The sequence below is a fragment of the Phalacrocorax aristotelis genome, chromosome 15 (assembly GCF_949628215.1).
Source record: "Phalacrocorax aristotelis chromosome 15, bGulAri2.1, whole genome shotgun sequence".
In the NCBI taxonomy this organism is placed as follows: Eukaryota; Metazoa; Chordata; class Aves; order Suliformes; family Phalacrocoracidae; genus Phalacrocorax; species Phalacrocorax aristotelis.
Genome location: NC_134290.1, coordinates 10,765,022 through 10,786,668, shown reverse-complemented (window position 1 = coordinate 10,786,668; position 21,647 = coordinate 10,765,022). Strand labels below are relative to the sequence as shown.

Sequence of the window (21,647 nt, the reverse complement as noted above, 5' to 3'; positions counted from 1 at the left end):
AGGATGGCTGCTTGGTCCCTGGTTCCTGACACGTCCTCACAGGCTGCTGCCAGCGTGGGGACGGCAGCGAGACCGGTGGGCTCAGAGTGGGGACGGGCACCAGCAGGCAGAGACACGCAGCCGCTTCCCTCCAGGGCGGCACCAGCACAGGCTGCTGATGGACCACTTGCTGATGGATCCTGTGGCTGCCGCAGCTGGGCTCTTCTGTGCAGCTTGATCGCATCTGCAGCTAGCAATAATAAAATAATCACTTAAAAGTGACGTGAACAGCCCATTCCAGTTGGCCCCCAAGCTTGGGCTCGTGTTTCTCCAGCAGCAGGTTGATGCATCCTCCCGGCAAGCAGTCCATCACGCATACACCCACGTGAGTACTCCTCAGGATGGGGGTTTGGGATCCAGGCCAAGCATTACCAGTCCCGGCAGGGACCTGCAGCATCTTCCAGGCAGGACAAGGAGTATCAGAAGCAGTTGGATTTTGGGATGAGTTGTTTTATCTCTTGTTGTGATCTAGATTTGACCAGGAACGGATTGGAAATAGGTTGTGCATGTCATTGCGTGCTTTAGAAAGCAACTTAGCACAGCTGAAAATCCCAGAGAAAGCTGCTTCCATGAGGATGCAGGGCTTGTTTTGCCCCCAGTGTGTCTGCAGCATGCATGGATGCTGCTCTGCATCCCACAAGCTGCTGACCTGGCACCTTCCTCTGTTGGTGGGGCTCAGAGCGGGGTTGGCATGTGGCCACGGGACTTCGAGCAGGGTGGAGTGGGGTAAAGCAAACCCCAGGGAAGAGAAAACATGTATTCCCCGCCTGGGACAGAGCGGGGGCTCATCTCCACCACTTCCAAACATTGCGCTCTCTTCCCCTCAGGTCATTTTCCCTTCACGAGCAATCAAATCACTTTTTAAAAAAACTCAGCAGCGAACCAGAAAAGAAACATTTCCTCTTATGGAAAAGCCCTTGGTAATTTAAGGAGGGATCCGAGCAAGCAGGGTCCTGTAAAAATCACTTCTGTTCTTCGCTGAGATCAAAGAGTGAGCGGTGGGAAGGCGTCAGTGCCCGCTGTTCTGGGCTGAGCCGCCCAGGGACCCCTGCCCGAAAGGTTCCTGTGCCCAACAGGCTCCCTGTGCCGCCCAAGATGAGCCCACACTCGGGTGCATACACTGGACGCTGTGGTCTGGCGAGTGGTGCTGCAGGGTCCAGCATCCCTGCAGTCCCACAGCCAGCTCCTCTCCTCATCCCCAGCACGCTGCTTGCCCCCAGGTCCGGCAGCCTGGGAGATGGCATGGGGCTTTCTTGTGGCAGGGCAGCCCAGCTGCGGCTGCCAGCACTTTGCTGCTGGCACCAGCCGTGTTTTGTGGCCTGCGGTGCCGGAGAGCTGCGCTGGTGAGCATGCGCGAGGGCTGTTCAGTGCCTCCCGGGATGCTGGGCACGGCCCCAGCATTTTCCATCTCTGCCATGTAACAATTGCCCTCTTGCAGAGTTTGTTGTTTACTGGTGGAGGAGAAGCACAGCTTCAGGCTGTCACAGTCAGAGCTCAGCCAAGTGAGCTCCGTGCCCGCTATAGTTCTCCTTATCAAATATAAGCCTGGCCCTTTGATTTTTTTCAACTTGCTTCTGCAGCCAACAGCATCAAACCCAGCCCCAGGACGCAAGTGATCAAAGCCAAGTTGCCGGCAGACATTCTTCTTCCTCTCCTTGTTGTTTTGGCAGCAGCTTGTTTTGCTTTGTGGTTTCTCCCATGAGTGGAGGGTGCTGCGTGCGGTCGTGAGAAGCCAGGCTGCGCGGCCGTGGGTGGCAGCGAGGGCTGAGGCGTTCCAGACCGTCGGATCAGAAGCTCCAGGCCCTGGGAGCCAGCTACATGATACATACATGTATTTCTAAGCCATCCTTCATGCGCTTCATATCCAGCCTGCGTCCGAGGGACGGGTAGGGATGTGCGGAGAGTGCTGTTTGCAGTGGCCATGCGGTGTCAGACCTTGGCGGCGGGTGTCTTGATCTCTGCTGCGACGCTGGTGAATGGGGAAGGATGCTCCAGAGGGTACCTCGGGAGCCTGGGCAGTGTGGTGGCTAAAGAGGAGGCTGGTGCTTTGGGTGCTCAGTGGGGGATTCCCTGCCCTGGCTGTCGTTGGTGTGACCTGCCAGCGGGAGAGTTTGAAAGCAGGTGGAAGGATGGATGTGAGCGGTGGAGGAGCAAGGACGCTCCTGAGCCACGGCTGCGTGGTGCCAGCCCTGGTCCTGGCAGAGATGCTCTACACAGCATCCCATGGGGTTGGGGAGAGGGGTGGGAGCTGAGTGCCAAGTCCCGCCAGCTGTGCTGCAAAGGGCGCAGTGTATCCTGCCCCATGGCACTGGTAGTGGACCCCATGGGATGTTCAGGGTGGTACCAACAGGCACCGGTGCATGTTCCTGGCCAGCATAGAGCAGGCTTTTTGTCTTCAGCTTATCTTGAGTTGTTTTAATTTGCAACACTCTGATTGCATGCAATGACCTCGGCCTGAGCCTACTCCACAGCCAAGTGCCCCAGGAGAACATCATAAATGCCACTGAACTGAAGTCACCCGCAGGAGAAGCAAGGAGCTGGCGCCCTGCATGCAGGAGAGGCGGCATGGCCGAGCGGGTGCTCCCGGCTGCTGGAGGAGATGGGGCTCACGCCAGTGGGTGCCACTGCCTCCAAAGCCCCTGTCAAGGCAGACTTCGGTGTGACGCGGTGGTGAGAGGGTTGGCACATGTCACCACGCTGCTGCAGCCAGCCTGTGGTGAGGGCTGCAAAGCTGCCTTCGAGCAAAAACCCCGGAGCTTGCTGTATGCGGTGCCTGGGAATGGACCTGAGCAGCGCAGGAATGAGTTGCCTCACGGCTCAGCCTGGCACAGCTCGCTCTGCACCAGGGTGCAGAGGGTGGTGGTTTGGCCCCTCCTGATTTAAGGAGCAAAGAGGAGTTGGTGGTTTTGGTGGTGTGTTCATCTTCTGTAGGAGCCCAGGGCACCATAATGACGGCAGTGGAGGTGATGCACCTGCTGGCAGCCAAATGGCATCCCCTGTGCAGCCAGCCTGCCTTGAAACCGTGAGAGAGAGATGTCCTCCTCAGCCGGCGCTTGGGCTCGGGGATGGGCTTTCACACAGAGTTGTCACCATGACCCATGCCGGTTCCCCACCAGCACGTCCACCAGCAAGTGGTGTCCTGGGGCAGGAACGGGACTCCCAGGGATGAGCTCAGCTAAACATCATGGGGAGAGCTGCTCTGAAATGGTGGCTGTGCCTGTCCCTGTCCCCAGCAGGGACAGGGCTGGGGAGCCGAGCTGTGCTGGCATCAGTGGTGTTTTGGTGCATATTTTGAGGGTGCTGTGGAACAGGGAGTGAGGGGGGACTGGGAGAGGGCACGGATGCCTCACTTGCAAGGTGCACAATCCAGCGGTTAATGCCGGGATGCCCTGTGGGCAGCGAGGGAGATTTCTGCCTGGGGTGCTGGCATGGTCCCCGGTCCCCGGCCGCAGCCCGGCACATCTCGCTGTGGAGGGGATGGGGAAGGCAGGAGCACTCGTTTTCCGGAGGTTTGCAAGTTTGGAAAATAAATAGCCCTGCGCCGTAGGTTAGGCTTGGCATCCTGGTGGATTAATCACGCTGGCTGCAGCCAGCACTGAGAGCCCCGGTGACGAGAGCTGTGGTTTATAGATGATGATTCATCGGCTCGACTTAGAGCGACCACGTTATTCCAGCAGATTGCAAAATCATAAGAGGAATGTTGTGGTTAGTTTACGGCTTAACTATGCAAATCGTCAGGAAGCCTTCAGAGCCGGAGAATGTAAGGCACAGCGCGCCCGGATGGCTGGGCGGTGAGCAGGGGCCGGGAGCTGGCGATGGGGCTTTCGGGGACCGGCCGCTCGCGGGAGCCGGGGAGCGGGGAGGTGAGTGATCTGGGGGGAGATGAGGGTCCAGAGGTCACAGTGAGCGTGCGAGTGGTATGCTTCGGGGGCGGGGGACGTGCTGCCAGCCGGGAAGGGGTTTCTGGCTGTATTCACTGTTTCAGCGCCAAGGCAGCCGGCATCTCCGCCAGGCCTTGGGGAGGGTGAAGGTGGGGAGCTGCTTCCCCCACCTCCTCCTGTCCTCTGTCCTGCTTCCCGAAGCAGGCAGAGCCGTGACGGAGGAAGTAAACAGAGTGGGAGGAGCTGCACCTCTTCCTTGCCGGGGCTTTCTCCCAGCCGGACTTGCTGCCGGGATGTGTAGCGAGTTGGTCAGTTCTCAGCAGGGCCAGTGTTTCAATCTCCAGGACCTACCTGGAAGCCGGTATTCCCCAAAAGCGTGCTCGGAGCGGGAGCTTTGCGGCGGCTGAAATCCCCGTGACGTACCAGCCTGATGGAGCTGGCCAGGCAACGCCAGCAGTGTTGCTCCAGAGAGGCGCCGGGCGCCGGGGCGAGCATGCATGCCTGCCTGCGGGCCCTGGTGAGCGGGTGGCCAGCGGCCCGCACGGTGTTCCCGGGAGGGCTGCCAGTGCTCCGCTCCTCTCCAGCTGTGCCGGGGCCGGTGGGAAATTGGGGTAGAGGTGAGCAGATGTTTGTAATTGTGGAGCAGCTCATGCCGGAGCACAGGGAGCATGCAGGGAAGGAGACCACCCGCCCCTGTGGGCTTGGAGCAGGATCGGCCTCTCACTCGCGCGTCCCGCATGCGATTTTGTCCCAGGGCCTTTTTAAATAAACAGGATGTGTCGGCAACAAAAACAAGCAGCAGCGATGCTGGGGAGGAAGGGCGATCCAGTGGTTAGATCATCCGACCTGGGAGGGAGGGACAGCCCTGCCCTCTGTCACAGGCGTCTTCCCTGGCCTCCGGCACATCCCTCCACCTTCTCATGCAAGGTGGGGAGCACATACCTGCTTCGCCTCCAGAAGGTGGGGTGCTTCATCCCCAGGGGGGCAGGGATGTAGGTAGAGAGAGGTTTACATTTGCCAGGAGCTGAACAGTTTTGGTGCCGGCCTTTGGCATGTCCGCTAAGAGCTGACCCACCTGCCAGTCCACCTCTTAACCGGGGCAGCATGAATCAGAGGGAAACATTGGCTGGTAATTGGGGAAGCATTTCCTGGCCTGTCACGCTTTGGGATGGCGTCCCGTCCCTTGAATCATCCAGAGCTGGTCTGCGTCCAGTGCTAAGAATAGCCTCCCCATGCACCGCGGGGGCAGCTGCATGCTGGGGGGGTGGGGGACGGGACCGGCCGGCTCATGGTTCCTGGCTGTGGCTTCCCAGCGCTGTGCTATGCCATGGTCTGGTTTTCACACTGGCCGATCAGGGGCTTGGGGTAGAGCACGTAGTGCAGATGGGCCGAGGCAGCTGCTGTGGTCAGTCCCTCGAGGGGTGTCCCACCTCCCTTCCCCGCATGCCAACTGTAGCTGAGCTCTTGCCCAGCTTCGTTTGGGACCCTAGGGTGCCCTCTCCCCCCTAGAGCTCTGGGTGCTCCAGCCAGCCCAGCACGTACCCCCAGGTGGGATGTAAGGTGGCGTTTGTGAGCATGGCCATCCCTGGAGGTGCATTCTGGGTTGTTTGGGGGGGTGCCCTGCCGTGCAGCTGAGCCCTGGCACAGGAGATAAGCTGTCACCGCATGCTTGCCAGGGTTCAAAGAAGCATTCGGGCAGGAACCTTCTTCAGATTAAAACGTGAATGCAGCCACAGGTGGCGCAGGGGACAGTTTTCCCTGCCGTGGCCTCATGGTGACGATCCTGCCTAATTTACGCATTTCAGCCTGGCTGGAGAGGGCTGGCAGGTGAGAGCCATCCGTCCTGTCCCGCTGCGCGCAGGGTGCTGTGCCCACGCGGCTCTTGCTCCTGGCATCGGGCACCCTGCTGTGGCCAGAGCAGGGCAATCACTAGAGGGCATCCTTGGATTGAAATGCTCCTCTGCGGTGGGAGAAGCCCTAATTTGATGTGCCACCAGGCTGAGCTTGAAAATTCTTAGAAGAGAGGGATGCACAATGGCCTGCTGAAGTCAGGTCAGCGGGGCTTGCCTGTCCTCGGCGCACCAGAGCTTGGTCGATTCCTCTCCAGGGAAGCACCCGTGAGTCTCCGCCGCCACTTTTGCCTCTCCCTGCCTTTCCTCCCCTGCATCTGCAGGCTGGCACAGGGAACTTGTTATCATCGCCACCATCCCAGCCTGTTCCTCTGGGGAAGAGCTGCGATGGCTGCTCAGGGTGACAGCCCTCTGGTTTGAATGAGCGCAGAGACAAGATGAGATGATGCCAAAGCTTCCCTTGGGAGCCCGCACCAGCCTGACAGTGGGGCAGGGGCTCGTGCGGTTGCAGTGGGATAGTGGCTGGAGGAGAGCTGGGTTTACACCCCAGAGAGCTGGGATCTCTGAGACGCAGGGTTTCTCCCATCCCCAAAAGAAAATACTCATGAAGGGGTGGTAGAAATACTGTGAAACTTGTCTGGGCTCCTCTCCCTTGCCAAAGCACTTCGTGAAGGGAACATGGGTGGGTGGTGATGGTCAGGGCTGGGGCAGAGCCTGCCCTGCTCCCCGCTCGGCCCTCAGAGGTCACAGCCCTCACCTCATGTGTATTTGGGCTGAACCCACACTCAGGGTTTACCATGGCGTGACTCAGGGAGTCAGAGAGGTCAGGGCAGCGCTGAGGAAACACACGTGACCGGTGCCCCTTGCTCCTCTGCTGCCAGCGCAGACTTGCCCACCTCCCGGTCCTGGCAGACTTGCTGGCTGCCCCCTGCTTCTCTGTGGGTTTGGGGGCTGCAAAGGGTAGTGCCTGGTGCTGTTGCTTGGCCAGTTGCTGCAGGAGTCAGCCTGTTCCCCAAGAGTTAGAGATTTATGGACACTGGAAAGTCTTAAGCGACCAAGTGCTCATCCCAACTACCCTTCCCCAGACCTCCCCACCTTGCATCGATGAAGCCGTTCCCAGTAGCACAGTGGGGATGTGAGCGGATGTGGTTCGGGTGTGTTCGGCATGTGTGCTGGTGTGGAGCTGCTGTGGGGGCCAGCAAAGCCTGCTATGCATGCGCTGCTGAGCATGGGTCCTGGCAGCATGGTCACCTCCCCGCTGGCACAAGGAGGAATTGAAAATCTGCAGGGTTTCGGTGATGGTAGCGCCTGTGTTTTAAGGACTTGTGTTGAACTGGGGCCTGAAAGAATCAGAAGCTTTCTTGTTAAAATGCTCTGAAGCCCATTTTGACAGCTCTGCACTTCTCATTTCAGCAGCAGCCCATGGGCGCAGAGGGTTTAGCTTGCACCCAGCACCACTGCTGCAAGGACGCCTGGGTTCCAGGCAGCTTCCCCGCTCCCGCAGAGCAGGGACAGGCCAGGCCCCTGGCTCGAGGGATGCAGGCACACCTTGTCTGCGCTTGGCCGAACGGCTGTGTGACAGCCAGACCAGGCCACCTGGGATGATACTTTCTGCTGATAAATCCACGTTAAGGCAATTTTTCCCCTGTTACATCACCAAACCCTTTCCCAAGGGGTGGTGGAAGCCCTGCAGCTGGGGCAGGGGCTGGGCGAGCCCGGGTGGGTTTCCTGGCACAAGCAGCCCTGCATTAGCCAGGAGCAGGATGGTTTAATAAATCATTTCCGTCTCTAATTTCTACTTCTCTATGAAATGTCTCTCGTTTGCTGGTCGCCAGAGGGAAGGGAGGTCAGGGGAACCAGGCCTCCCCAGCATCCTTCTTCCTGCAGCTGTTGAAACAAAATCCAGAACTATTACAATTGCTGCGTCCCTCCCTTGGGTACTGCGGTGCCTTTGGTCCGAGCGACGGCAGCGGCGCTGGGGCCGTTGGGTACATGTCCTCCACTGAGGGTGCCAGGCAGTGCGGAGCAGGCAGGGAGCTGGGCATCTTCCAGTCTCCGTGATACAGGGACATAAACTTTCCCTGTGGGCCGTGTTAGACGCTTGAGAAAAAGATCACAGCATTGGCATTGCTGAGCCTCAGGGCATCTCTAGTGCGCCCGTCTCCTTCATGCTCCAGCAAAATGCATCCTACCAGCTGCAAATTACGACTGATGTTGCTAAGCCATCATCTACAGGGAACAGGAGGGTTGGTCTCACCTCCCTGCCTTCCCCCGTGTCAGGTTCTTGCTCACTGCCTGCAGACCCCAGGGGAGCCACAGGGGCTGTTCCACTGCCTGGAACAGGAGCCGGACCACGCCTGCCATGCCTGATCCCAAACTACCTCTAATCTCCCCGGAAAGCTTTTGGCCCTGTGGCCTCTCTGAGCACCCTGCCTGTACCCTCTGCCTGCAGCCTTTTTCCTCTTGGCCGCTCTCCCCCCAGCATTGTTTTGCCACGTTTGTTTGGGTTGGCACAGGTGCTGCGATGTATCCGCCTCAGCACTGAGGGTTTGTTTGTTTTACGTCCCTTGTTTTGCAGCAGCAGCAGCAGCAAATGCCCCGGAGCAGCCAAGAAGAGAAAGATGAAAAAGAGAAAGAAAAGGAGAAGGAGGGAGAGAAGGAGGAAGACAAGCAGGAAACAGAGAATGACAAAGAAGAACTGACAAAGTAAGGACAACCCTCCCTGCCTGGCTCGCCTCCATCTCCAGCGAGGGCTGGGCATCGGGCTGGGGCTCCGGCGGTGGGATGCAGCGGTGGGACACGCCATGGTCTGGGGATGCCTGACCCTGTGCAGGACCATGTGTGCCCACCTCACCTCTTCCGCAGGGAGCCACAGGGAGGGAAAGGCAGAGGCTGCTCTCCTCTTCATTCCCCTTCCCTGCTGCTCCCAGACGGGAAAAGCAACTCTTTTTTTTTTTTTTTTTTTTTCAATATAAACCCAATTGACCCACAGAGCCCCTCTGATCCTCCAGCTTGCTCTGTTGCAAGAGCCTCCAGGAGTCGGAGGAGCAGTCCACGTGCAGCCAAGCATGGCACTTCACCTTTTATGTTATTGATATCAACATGAGTGCTCCCAGATGAAGGGCTCCAGCCAGCCCTGCCTCCCTCATGCTGAATGGGGAGCATCAGAGCTGTGGTGGGGAAAGGTTGGCATGCAGACCGCTAGCTATCTGTAATGGGCTTAATACTTGGTTTAAAAGAACATCTGGCTTCATTATATCTAGGCTGCTAAGACATTTACCAGCAGGTCCCTTTCAGGAAGATAAATGAGGAGGAGGCAGGGATGAATTTGAATGGTCTGGTATTAAACCTGTCTCTGTCAGGTCTCTACGTGCACTTGGTGGTGGAACTGCAGCCAGCTGCAGAAAGAAAACCCCACCGCAAATCACCCTGCTGCCAATCCAGCCTGCTCCCAGCCAGGAAAAGAGCCTGTGTGTGCAAAAAAAAATGCATACCTGCCCCCTCAAAAGGCCAACATAAAAAAAATGATCCCCAAACACGTGCAGAGAAATAATTGCTTGACCTAAAAATCAGACCAAGCCAACAGCATTTTTTCTTCCCTCCATTTTTGCAGGGACAAAAACGATGACACGTCTGGGGAAGACAACGATGAGAAAGAAACGGTCACCTCCAAAGGTCGCAAAACCGCCAACAGCCAGGGCAGGCGCAAAGGCCGCATCACCCGCTCCATGGCGAATGAAGCCAACAACGAGGAGGCGGCTGCCCCGCAGCAGAGCGCGGAGCTGGGTGGGTAGCAGCGGGCGCGGGGACAGGGGGACCTTGGCAGGGCTTTTGGGGTGTCCACTCTGCTGGGATGGGACATCACCCTGCTCTGCTCCCTGCTCACGGAGGAGGGTTTTCCTTTGTGAAATCCTCCTTTTCAGGGGGGCAGCAGTGAGGTTTCTCTATCCCATGAATTACCCATTGTGGTTTGCCTGGATGAACCAGGGGCATTTGCAAGCCTGGGTTGTCCTGGCTGAGTGTTAGCGGGTTTTAGGGCCTCAGAGGGAAAGTACTGCAAAAGATAAAAAGGGAAGCCGTTGTTTTTAGCAGTGCATTGGCTGGGTTCGTGCAGAGCTCGTGCACCTCCTGCACCCGGAGCTGTGTTTCCCGCTGCGGCAGCTCAGGCCCTCAGTACCCTCAGGCTCTGCGCAGGAGCCTGCTCTACCCTCCTGGGCTTGCCTGGGTCGCTGCTGGTTCTCCTGCCCTCTCTGTTTTCAAATTTCCCTGGAGCTCAAGAAGCTGCAGCCTGTGGGGTCTGTGACTCCCCTGGCCTTGAGAATCAGGCTGGTCCCTTCCTTATCTCTGCAGCTAAAGGGTGTGGTGAGGAGGCAGTGGTTTATGGCAGCTCAGGAGCATCCACCCTGGCTGCAGTTGTGCTGTGCACCCCAGGTTGCCCTGGTTTTGCCCAAAAAGCAGCATTTCCCATGCACCGTTTCCCAGTGCCCCTCCTCACCTCCCCCATCGGTAGGCAGCCAGGCGCGGTGGTCAGTGTTTTCCTTCCTGTTCTGCCTGCGCAAGGCTGCAGGGTGGCTGAGCGCAGTGGGCAGAGGCTGGCCGTGGCTTCAGAGTGAGGTGGATGAGGCAAAGCGTGCCGCCCGTAACATGGCACCCGAGGCCCGCACCAGTCCACGGCCACGAGCGGCAGCCGGCCGGAGCTTGTGCGATGCCGCCCTGCCTGTCTCGGGCTAGACGGGAATTCATGCCAGCATCCGCAGCCCCATGTCAGGTGCATCTGCCTCTTGCGTCTGCAGCATCAGTGGTGGCCGCCCTGGGAAACTGCTCAGGTATTGACTTAAAGAAGCCAATGCATCAACAAATTTGGCTGATTTTCCTTTGTTTTGTACTCTTATCAAGTACCAAATTATTACTGCACTACCTAAGGCAAGTAAAAATAAAAACAGGGTGACCCCTCTTGGTTTCCTTGCTCTGCAGTTTCTTGCTTGTTCTGTTCCATGTGCTATAAATCACCCGGAGGTGTTTCGCCTCCCTGTTCCTCTGCTGACAACTGGCTGAAGCCTTGATTGCGAGCGCTGTTTTCATACAGGCGATATAAATAGCTCCCGGCACAACGGAGCCCTGCTCTCCCTCTCGAACTTGTTAAGCAATGCTGCAAAGAAGCAGCAGATAACGCCAGTAACTTAGATGGGATTTTTTTTTTATCCCAGCGTCTCAGAGTCCTTGATAAACTTCACTGCGAACACGGGGAAAAGACTTTAGACTGTGTTAAATTGGGAAAAGGGAATGGATCGATTCCAGTGACATATCTGAGCAATTGGTTTCACTTTATGTCTCTCCAACAGGGCTTTAATTTAGGTTGGCTAAGAAAGTTATTGCATTTTAAATACCAATTGAACATTAAAAAACAACACAAAACCGTATTGTGGTTTAACTGCAGCGTGCTGGAGCTCCCCATAGGCATTTGTTTCATAACTGCGCAACCTCAGTAAATACCATTAATCAAACCAAACGGGCCGTTTCTTTGACATTTCTTTACCATACAATAACAGTCATCCTCAAGCTGAGTGAAGGGCCATGCATGGCACGTCAGGGACACTTGGTTTTATGTAAATAAGTGTGGTGGCCCCGGCTCTGCCCATGGCCGGGGGAAGCAGCGAAGTATTGATTTCCCTCCCTCTTGGCTGGTGTCCCGGGGGACATGGCATTTCTGGGGGAGGAGGTGCCCTGTGCTGACTTCCAGGAGGTGACACCTGCAGTCATGCTCAGCCGGCTGTGAAGGAGATTCCTCTGCCTGATGCCGTGGGCATCGGAGCCCACGTTGTCTCCTGCGGGGTCTTGGCTTCTTGTAGAGCTTCTTGGAAGATGCTTCCTTCTCGCCTCGCCCGTATCCTTTATCCTGAACCTATCGGCCTGTTTTCCATTTTAAAAGGACACTGTCAAAACATCTCTCATCACTGTTGAAATAATGCTTTGCCTGTTGTTTAGAGTAATAACCCCTTGGCAGCCTGAGCCGGAAATCTGTTTCCTTACCGAGTTGTTTTTTTGCCTCTGACTCACACCCTGGTTTGTTATTGTAGGGTTTGCTCTAGTGCCAGGCTGCCAGCAGGGCTGTTGCATAGTGAAGTCTTTATGCAGGACCTCGGTGTCCCCAGCACCCCTCCTGGGGTGGGGGAGAGGGGGAGCATCAGGTGCTGACACCCCTCTCCGACTCTCCCAGCTGGAGCAGCATGTCGCCCTACAATGGGCACTGCTCCAGGTGAGCCCCCGGCATTGCTGGAAGCGGCTCTGAGATGTCCAAGAACTCGGTGATGGCACTGAGGGAGCCCACGGTCAAGCATGGCCAACCCTCTTGAGGGATGTTGTCGTCCAGAGTCACCACTGAGGTGACGCTGTTTCTCTGTCTCCTCTGAGAGTGACGGTCCCACCCTGTGTCTGCCACCTCCAAAGCACACAGCCAAAGTCGGCTTCATCTTAGGTACCTGTTGTTGGCGGGCCATAGTGCATGGCACCAAATCAGCAGGAAATCTGCTGCCACCCTCAAGCCATCTGGCTTCTCTTCCAGTCCCAAAGTAGAGGTTTTGCATCACCGAGACAAATCCCGGGGGGGATGCTGTGCATGGGTTACCGTGGCGTGGAAAAGCCTTGAGAGCCCACACCGTGACACCCTTCCCTGCAGAAGCACTTTTGCACTGCACGGTGTTTTGTCGTGCCTCTGGGGAGCAGGGTCCGGGATGGGGTTTGGGTGTTTGAGCTTCTCCTGTGAGCTCGCCAGGCTTGCTGAGTCCTGCTCACAGCTGACTCTTCTCTATTCCTTTCTCCTTCCCAGCTTCTCTGGAGATGAATGAAAGCTCTCGCTGGACCGAAGAGGAGATGGAGACAGCTAAAAAAGGTAACCCGCTCGTTTTCTTTCTCCTGTCGGCTCTGCTGGAGCTAACCCAGCAATTGGGGATGGACGGTGTCTGACTGCTGGAGGCTCTGCAGGGTGCTGGCTCCTGAGCTGTGGGGCTGGATTCTGCCTGTCCCGCTGCTGTTTTGTTCCCAGCGAGCCTTGTCGGGCAGTTCTGGGGGGAGGCAGGCGGTGTTGTGAGGGGTGTGCTCAGCCTCTCCGGCCCTGGGAGCTGTGCTGACACGAGGGATGTCTGGGCTGCGGCTGGAGCCCGCGCATGTCCCGTGAGGCAGGAGCCGGCCATAGGAAATGAGGAAGGCGCTTCGCCTGTTGCTTTTTGCAGCTTGGTGTCTGTAGCGTGAGGTGTGGCTTCGCGCCACTCTCTGGAGGTTCGTGCTATCAGTGCGATCTGTTGCAGACACACCAAGAGCGTCTGCCTGTGTTCACAGCTCTGGGTTTTAGGGAGAGGATGGAGAACCTCGGCGCTCAGTGGCCACATGTCAGGGAGTTCGCGAGAACTGGGGCTGCGGGCAGCACGGGGTGACTTTACATCCTGGCATTGATGCAGAGCCTTTGTTGAGACCGTTTTTAAAAAGTGCTGAGTGTAGCACAGCCCTTCTTGCCACTTCCCCTCCTCATGCCGCTCCTGCGCCAGCTCTTTTGCAGCTTTAATTTTTTTGCCAAAGTCACGTCCTATTGATGGGCTGTCGAGCTCACGTCCCCAGCCCGTGCATCCCACTTGCATCGCTGCTGACTCTCCTGGCCCAGTGAGGATTGTAAATGGGAAATTAAAATGGAAATGAGTGCCATTTGGGGATGGCAAATGCAAACAGGCACGTTAGCGGGTTCGGCTCTGCTTGGAAAATGCACCTGCTGCCGGGATGGTGATTACACGTTCTGGAGCGCCGGCTGCCCAGGTGCCGATGGGAGCGGTGGACTTGGATTACTTTGCCTGTGAATATCCCAAAGTGTTTGGCTCACTCGCCTTTAAGCTGTTCCAACCCTCTTTACAGCCCAGTGCCAATCCTGCGTGTTGCCGAGCGGGGCTCTCTATAGACACAAAACTTAATAGATAGACTTTAATCAAGCAAACTGGCCTGGGGCCAGGTAATGGGGCAAGCAGGTGCTGAGCAGGGGAGGGTCGTTGGAGGGATCTTTTCTGAGCACCGCTTTGTTTTGGAGATCGCATCTGGTTGTTAAAAAGTGCCTCTTGCTGTTTTATGCTGCATGCTGGAGGTGTGCTTAAGGAGTCTTAAAACCAGCTGCCAAAGCTTGCGTGGAAGAAGGATGAAGCGTGGGAGCACATAGCATTATTCCAGCCCAGGGGCCAGGACAGGGCAGGGAGATGTGCTGGTGTAAAGCTGTTTGCTGATGTTTTCCCCTCAGTTACAACCTGGGAAACTGGGGTTGCAACACCAGACTTCTACAGAGAAGCCAAATTCCCCTTTGCCAGGAAGCAGCCGCTTTAATGCTTCAAACTGGCTCTGTTTGGCATTTCCAGGGACCAGCGCGGTGGGGGTTTCCGACTTGCAGAGGCTGCGAAACCCCAGAGGTAACCTCAGAGGCTGGAGGAGGCGGCAGCAGAGCCCGCAGCTGGCACGGCTGGGCAGGGGCGGGGGAGGCGGTGGACACCCACCTCGGGGTGGGCTCAGAGACCCAGGCACCGTCCTCCTCACTGTAAGGACTCAGCCGCCCCAGTCACACTCTTCCCCGGTACTGGTACCAGTCCGAGCACGCAGCCGGCTGGTTCAGGGATCTAAGCAAGATATGAGTCCTACAGAAAGTCAGCCCTAACACCCCAGGGTGCTTAGGCAGGTGGGGATGGTGACCTCTGCTCCCAGCACCCACCAGCCAGGCGATCAGTCTGGCCTTGCCATCCACCCCCAGCTTTTTTGTGCGTGGTATGAAACCCCGTGTCATTTCTGCTCAGGGAGGTAAGAGGAAACAGCCCTGGGACAGTGAGACGCCGAAGTTGTCTGCTCTGCTCCAGAGTCGCAGAGCTGTGCGGAGAGTTTCCAAGTGGGAGAAGGCAGGACTGTGTCTGCCAGGAGAGACAATAAAGGGGAGTACCGTGTTATTAAAGTTAACTAGGGGAACGAAAACCTAGCAAGAGGAAAGTTCTTGCTTAATGACACTTTTATTACGCAATAAACTTTGATTCACTAGTCTGTCAAAATGTGCAGAGATTGGTATAATTATGGGGTAGCATGTTTTTTCTGATACTGCCTCTTTGCACCGCGGCCGTGATCCTAAAAGCAGGAGGTTTTGATTAACCGGAGTTGCCTGAGGACTTCCCCCTTCCCTTCCCGAGCCAGGGAGCAGGCAGTACCTGCTGCTGTGCCTGGCTTTGCCGCCAGGCAGGGCGCGGAGGCTTTTGGCAGTGGGATGGGGTTGCTCCTTAAAAGGCAATGTTTAGGCAGCTCCTGCCTTTGGGGGACCTGCTGGCAGGAGCCCACACAGGCAGGAGTTAAAGGTAGGCTGGAAGGGAGTTTGCAAGCAGAGGGCAAGTGCCGACCTGGAGTAGCCGGGTGGGTTTATTGCCCCCCCAGCCCCTCCACCAAGTTTTGCCACCAGCACCCAGCATTGCAGAGCAGTCGTGATCGTGCTGGAGCTGAACTTGATGAACCGGGAGGTTTCGGTGTGACCTTCGTTACTCTTTAAAGTCTGGTATCCGTTCTTGCCCCAGTCTGGGTTTTCCCCCAGTGTCTAATAAGTGGTTTTGCTCTTTGAAAAGAGGCAGCATGGAAGCATCAGTTTCTTGCTTACCTGAGGTACTCCTGCGCATTGCCGAGGCTCTTAGCTCCTCGCCCTCGGGGCAGAGCCAAGCTCGGGCTCTTTATGCCTTTTCCCAGGCCGAGGAGCCGGAGGGGTCATGGGATGGAGTTGGCATGATGAGACAGGGGAGAGTTAGGCACGAATGTAAAAAGCTGATGTCAGAGAGTTAAAAAACCCGTGAAGACTCCTGAATAGTTAATTTTGGGTAGATGTGAAGTATTTCCCCTGGATACAGAAGGTATTCTTTTGGGGCTGATTTTCAGTTCTGCCAACAACCAACTCAGAAAGTAAGATGAGTTTTGGACCGACCTGAGCCATTTTTTTCCCAGTCCCATTCTGTCCATGAAACTAAAATAAAAAATGTCTTCAAATTAACACACAGCCAAACCCAGTGACACGAAAGCCCATGGCAGAAGCTGGCCATCTCCCGTCGCCTTTTGGGCGCGGCTGCCTTTCAGCATGCTGTCCTACTGCACAGGATCCTTCTGGAGCCTGAGCAGGTGTGTAAACATGTGCACAAGCGTGTGCGTCTCCAGCCCTGATTTGGGTTTGCACTGTTATTTCTGATGAGCCACTGGCTGAAGGGCAGGAGGAGGTAGGTCTGTCTGGGTCTTCGCATTTTTCTTCTTCGCATCAATTCTTCATGGCAGGGCAGACGTTGCTCTTACAGGGAGCTGGCTGCAGCATGGGTGATGCTGGGAAGCCGGGGTGGAGCCGAGCTCCGTACTTTCCTCCCTTCATCTCCCCTGTGCTTGTGCTGGAGCCTTCCACGCTTTGGTCAGAGAGATTTACTGCTGTAAAAACCTGCTGATGGTGGTAAATGTGGCTGGAGGAGCTAGTTTGCAGCCCATGCTGGTCACTGCATGTTGTCCCTCCTGCTGGTCCTGGGATGGGACATGCCTTGGAGTCCCCCAGCCGGGTGCCCTCCGTCCAGGCTGGGTGCAAGGACAGCCCAGCCTGCTCGTCCCTGGTGCCCGTTGTCGTGGCTAGAGCGCCGGCATCTGCCTGCTCCGAGCAAGCCATGAGATTCATGTGAATCAAGTTGGAAGTTATCATGATGGGGTAGATTAAGTGCCATGAGGGCAAAACTGCATCCAAGGCATGAATTGGCCACGTTTGCCCTGGAAGAAGCTGTGGTCGACCGTGGTCACATCCCCACCATCGCAGGCTGGGGCTTTGTTGCTCATTGGCCGAGGTGTTACCCCTGGGATAGTCACTGTGCCCCCAGAGCTGTGCTTTCTGCCACCATTGGCTGAACATTTCTCAAGCATGTAGGAGAAAACTGTGAGGATTTGCTTAGTGAGTGTCAGCGAATGAAACACAAAAGGCCTGTCAGGGGGAACTGCTGGGTAATTACTATAATTTACAGCCTACATTTTAATTTTGAGCATTATTTTTTCAACAATAAGGGAGCAGGAATAATATCCGAACCAGGTGAAGAGAGAGAGCTGGGCCCGCTGGGAGAGGCTGCTACATGTTGACTTGCTGCCTTGCTCTGGAGACAGGCATTTCCCCAGTCGGACCAGAGGGGATGGCACCTCTTGGGGAGCTGGGAGGCTTCCCGTCCCCTCCCAGCGGTCGGGCAGGCTCAAAGGATGGGGACACAGCCGAGAAGGAGGGTTGTGGTAAGAGCAGGAGAGCCACGCAGGTCCATGGTCAGGGCACAGGGCTGGATGTGTTTGCAGCAGGTTGATGCCAGTGGTCCAGCGATGGGCTTCTCTGAAGGGGTGACCTGGGAGCTGAGGGTCCCCAGCTGAGGCCAGCGGAGGGGGGAGATGGCACTAGAGCTGAGCTTGCTGGGGGTCCCAACTCCATACCCACACCTCGTTTGGCGGTGCTGCCTCCCTCCAGGGAGGTGGCGTGGTGGGCGTGAAAGCTGCTGGAGAGTTTTGCTGCAAGCTCCCTCGCAGCCACCAGGCATGCCAGAGACGCACTTGCATCCGGCCTCCGAAGGAGAGGTCTGGTGGGAGTGCGACAGGCTGATCCTGGCGTCACCTTCCCAAGGAAGGGTGAGCATCGCCCGCTCCTGCGGCGAGAGCACACTGAGCTGGCTGCCTGCGTGACGGTCCCTCCGGCAACGCCCCTGGTGCCTGTGGGGACGTGGGCTTGCCGCCCGTGTACCGTCCTCGCTGCTTTCCTTGGCACAGCGTCAGGAGACCAGCATTCACCCGGCTCTGCCACCCACTGGCTCCACGGCCCTGGAGAAGTTACTCACCTTCCTTGTGCCTCAGTTCTCCCACGCGCTGCAAACCGCCCTGAGATTGGCGGGGGAAAGCGGCGCTGTGATGTGCTGATTCAGCTCAGCAATGCCAGCCACACTTTTGGGATGCCATGGGTGGTGTCGCTGGCTCCGTAGTGCCGGTCTTTCTCTGGAACAGGGTTACAGCACCTTTTGGCTATGCCATAGCCAGAACTGCCTCCATCCCTGGGTCCGTGCATGGGTGTGAGAGGGGCTGGAGGATCGTACCAGGTACCATTGGGTGTAGGGGAATGAGGTCACTTAGTTTTTCCCCTGTAACCATGATCTGTTAATCCATGTGAGCTCCCATTAAGGGACCCTTTTATGGGCTCCCTCCGCCCTCCCCGAGCCCTGGGTGGAGCAGGGCGGCTGTGCTGGAGAGCCTTGGAATGGCTTCGGTAAAAACCCTCAGCTGCGGAGAGCTGAGGGGACGTGGGCCGGCAGCGCTTGCCCGCCGGGCTGCCCCTCTGGGTTTCTCCTCTGTGCTCCAAGACGCTGAGCGCATGCTACCGCGCTCTCTGGGCTCCTCTTCCTTCCAGCCTCCGCTTGCCGGTACAGGAGCAGAGGCCCCGGTTCGCTCATGGTGAGACTGATGCCAAACCTCTCCCCATCCCTCCTCCGCCGGGGCAGCGGCTGTGGGGCTGAGGCGTGCCAGGGTACCGCGGCATCCCACCAGTGCGACACTGGGCTCGCCGGCAAGCACCTCCCCAAAGAAAAGCGCCTTTGATTCACTTAAGAGCAGAGGAAACTATTAGCCAAGCTTTGTTTTCCTGGATCCCTCCCCCTGCTGCTGACATTCAGACTAGAGCGAGGGAGACAGAAAGTGAGAGAGGGAGGGCGGGAGCGGGTGCCAAGCGGCCGCACCCCTTGTCAGCTTGGGTCAGCGCCACGTTCGTTATTAATGCTCTGTCTAGAGGTCACATTCAGATGCAACGAGCCCCGGGTCAGCCAGAGGAACAGATTAGAGCTCGCTCGCTGCTCCGCCACATACCGACGACACCGGCTCCCCGTCCCCGAGCTGGCAGGAGCGAAGCTGCAGCGCACAGTTGGCTGTTCCTTCCCCTTCGTCTTTCTCCTGCCTTTTTTTTTTTTTTTTAATTATTATTATTTCTTGGCAACGTCGGGCATCTCCTGAAACTGCACAGCCTCCCCGTAGTCCCGAGCTGCTGAGCGAGGAGGTGAGGTAGGGGGGAAAAGTACTGGAGGCACTTCCATCCACCTTAACAACTGCAGCTGCAGCCGGCTGGAAAGCTCCGGCGAGCGAGCGGGAGGAGCGCGGAGGACGCCGTTCGCTCGCCAGCCGCGCCGGAGGGAAGAGCGCTGGGGCCGGAGCATGTGTTCCCACCAACTTCTGGCATCGGGGTGAGGAGTCTCCTGCCCGTGACCTGGTTTCCAGCCTCGGTGCCCGCTCCCTCGCCGCTCTCGGCCGCCCATGGCTCTGAAATCCTCTCGCCCCCAGGATTTAAGGAACCGTCTTTGCTTTCTTCTCCGTCTCCGGCTGCTGCGAGGGAGCGAAAGCAAAATGCGTGGGGAGGGTGTGAGCGGAGCACTCGCAGCGCTTCGCAGCGAGCTGCTGTGCCCAGGGGGGCTTTGAAGAAGTGCCCCGACGCCCGCGTCCTTCCCAGCTCGGCCGCTGCACGCTCCGGGCGAGCTCCCTGCCCGCCGGAGCCAGACCCGGAGCACGTAAGTCCAGCGTTGGGGTCTGAAGGATGGGGTTAACCTCGGGGCTGCGTGTAGCTGCGTGCCTGCAGGCAGACCTGGCGTCCCGAGCCCCCGCCCCAAGCCAACGAGCACACGGTTCATTAAGATCTGATAACTCGGTTAGTCATAGTTTCAGATGCGCTGCAGAATGAAGTGCCGCGTGATGCTGAGGCGGGCTGGCCTCCCGGGCAGCGCAGGGCAGAGGCTGGGGGGCACAGGGGCTGGGGGCCACCATGCTGGCGGAGCTCATCGAGCTGGGATGCCCAGTGAGCCGAGGGCTTACCAGCACATCCCAGGATGTCTCTGCTGGTCCCTCCCCGAGAGTGCAGATAATTACAGCGTGGCAAAGCAGGTGTTGCTGTATTGCTCTGGTTTTAATGTAAAGAGAAGAGCGGCTGGGCTCCCTGCTGGGTGCTGCAGGCAGGGGCTGCAGGCAGCTTCCTCCTCATGAGCCCGGCACGGATGCGGCCACCTGCCCGGCCAGCTGCAAGCTCCTCTGGCAGCATCCCCGTCCCCCAGCCCTGTGGTGGGCAGGGGCACAGTTAGCCTGGGCAGGGGAAAGGGCAGCTGGGAGCTGGCATCACCTGCGGCTGACAAAGGTCACACCACGCTGGGGACCGATGGCACTGGCAGCCATCACTCCCTCCCCAGCCCCGGGCTCTCCCGTGCCGGGTCCTGCTTCCCTCCGCCAGATGGCACGGCATCTCACCCACCGAAGCACCGGGGCTCCCCACACGCCACTGCCAGTGTTTGCATTTTGGGGCTTTGCTGGGGCGCAGCAAACAGCTCCAGCCCCGGCTGTCACACTTGGTGTGGGGTCACCAGCGCGGTGATGAGCAAAGGGGGCCGAGCCGCTTGTTTGCTTTGGATGGCGGCAAGGGGTTGTGACACAGGGGACAGGTTGTGACACGGGACCGTCCTGTTTTCCACTGCAGCCTTCAGCAACTGCGGGGTGAGGACTCCCTCCCCAGCTTGTTATCTCTCGCGGTTGGTGGCCGGACGTCCTTTTTTTTTTTATTTATTATTATTTTTAAGAAGTCCCAGCCTGCCAGCAGGGTGATGGAGGTCGTGGGTTTGGCTGGAGCGAGGCTGGGAGTTTCAGAGTTAAAGCTCAAACTTGTTTCTTGGCTTGCCACAGCCTTTTGCGGTGCTCAGCGCCGTGTGATGCCTGCCTCTTACATGCAATTTGATAAGCCCTGGTGCTGGGACAGGGCAGGATGCAGGCACCACGACTGGCTGTTAACTCCTGCTGTGCTGGGTACTGCTGGTTTTCTCCAGGACCTGGGAAGCAGGGAGGGGAGTTTCATCTCTCCTGGGTATGTGGTGCCGTCTGTTCAATGCAGCCCCCCTGTTGTGCCCTCGCCTTGCACAGGCACGCGGATCCTGCTAGAAGTGTGTCCTTGGGGCCCTGATTGCTAGTGGCTGTGCTGAGGTTCAGTCCGTCCCAGGGGGGTTTGTTGTTGGGCTGGCACTTAGGCTCAGGTGGCACGTGGCAGCAGCATAGCTGAAGGCTGGCATCAGGGCTGGGGTGCAGCTGCCATGGCTCCCAGGCACAAGTGAGGCCACACACAGGAGCCCTAACATGAGACTCACTGCAGTCCTGAGCCCCACAGCATTGGAGCAGCCAGGGAGGGGATTGGGGATAGAGGATGGAGATGCCCAGCCACTGTTCCCTCTGTGGTTGGTGGCTTCTGGGCAGAAAAACCCCCAATAAAAGAGGAAGATGTTCTTAGCAGGTTCATTCTGTGCTGGTTTTCATCTTGAAGTCACGTTTTGTGGCAGTACCATGTCCCTGGGCTCATAGTCTCTCTGACCTGCACCCTACGCAAGGTGCAGGGAAGGATCTGGGAAGCTGTTGGCTTGATGGTGGCATCACGTGGGCAGCCAGGAGCCAGCTGGACCAGCACGACCCAGCTCAGCCGGCAGCATCCCGCAGGCTGATGGCAGCTCCAGCCCCACACCAGGAAGGATTTCAGGCAGTGAGGCTTTATTTTCCAGAAAGCCTGGATGGTCCACGCCTGGCTTATCTCCAGGAGCCTGGGATGAAGGGACCAGGGTGCCACTGCACTGCTGGGCTGCAGCTGTGCTCCCACCTCCAGCTGCAGGACTGGGGTTGCCCAGATACCCCTGCAGAGACCACAAGGGCATGGGATGCTGACTCACTCTTTCCTCCTCCTCTTCCACCCCGCTGGGTTGCCCCAGCGCTGGCAGGAGCCCCGTGCTTGGGTGGCACCGTCTGGCCAGGATTGCTAGCCCTTGGCATGATGCCTGACCTG

The 21,647-nt window shown here is 57.6% G+C and overlaps 1 protein-coding gene across 16 annotated transcripts in view; it reads left to right on the top strand.

The window, feature by feature from the left end:
* NCOR2 (nuclear receptor corepressor 2) overlaps positions 1-21,647 on the top strand; it is a 256,899-nt gene that overhangs the window by 183,064 nt on the left and 52,188 nt on the right. For 13 of the 16 annotated variants that reach the window (XM_075110457.1, XM_075110456.1, XM_075110448.1 and 10 more), the window contains exons 15-17: positions 8,352-8,476; positions 9,384-9,556; positions 12,597-12,659. In XM_075110457.1, coding sequence (XP_074966558.1) covers positions 8,352-8,476; positions 9,384-9,556; positions 12,597-12,659 — 361 coding nt within the window. Of the gene's footprint in view, positions 1-3,839; positions 3,903-8,351; positions 8,477-9,383; positions 9,557-12,596; positions 12,660-21,647 lie in introns of those variants that run through there. The other 3 variants (XM_075110450.1, XM_075110455.1, XM_075110460.1) reach the window with 2 other exon arrangements.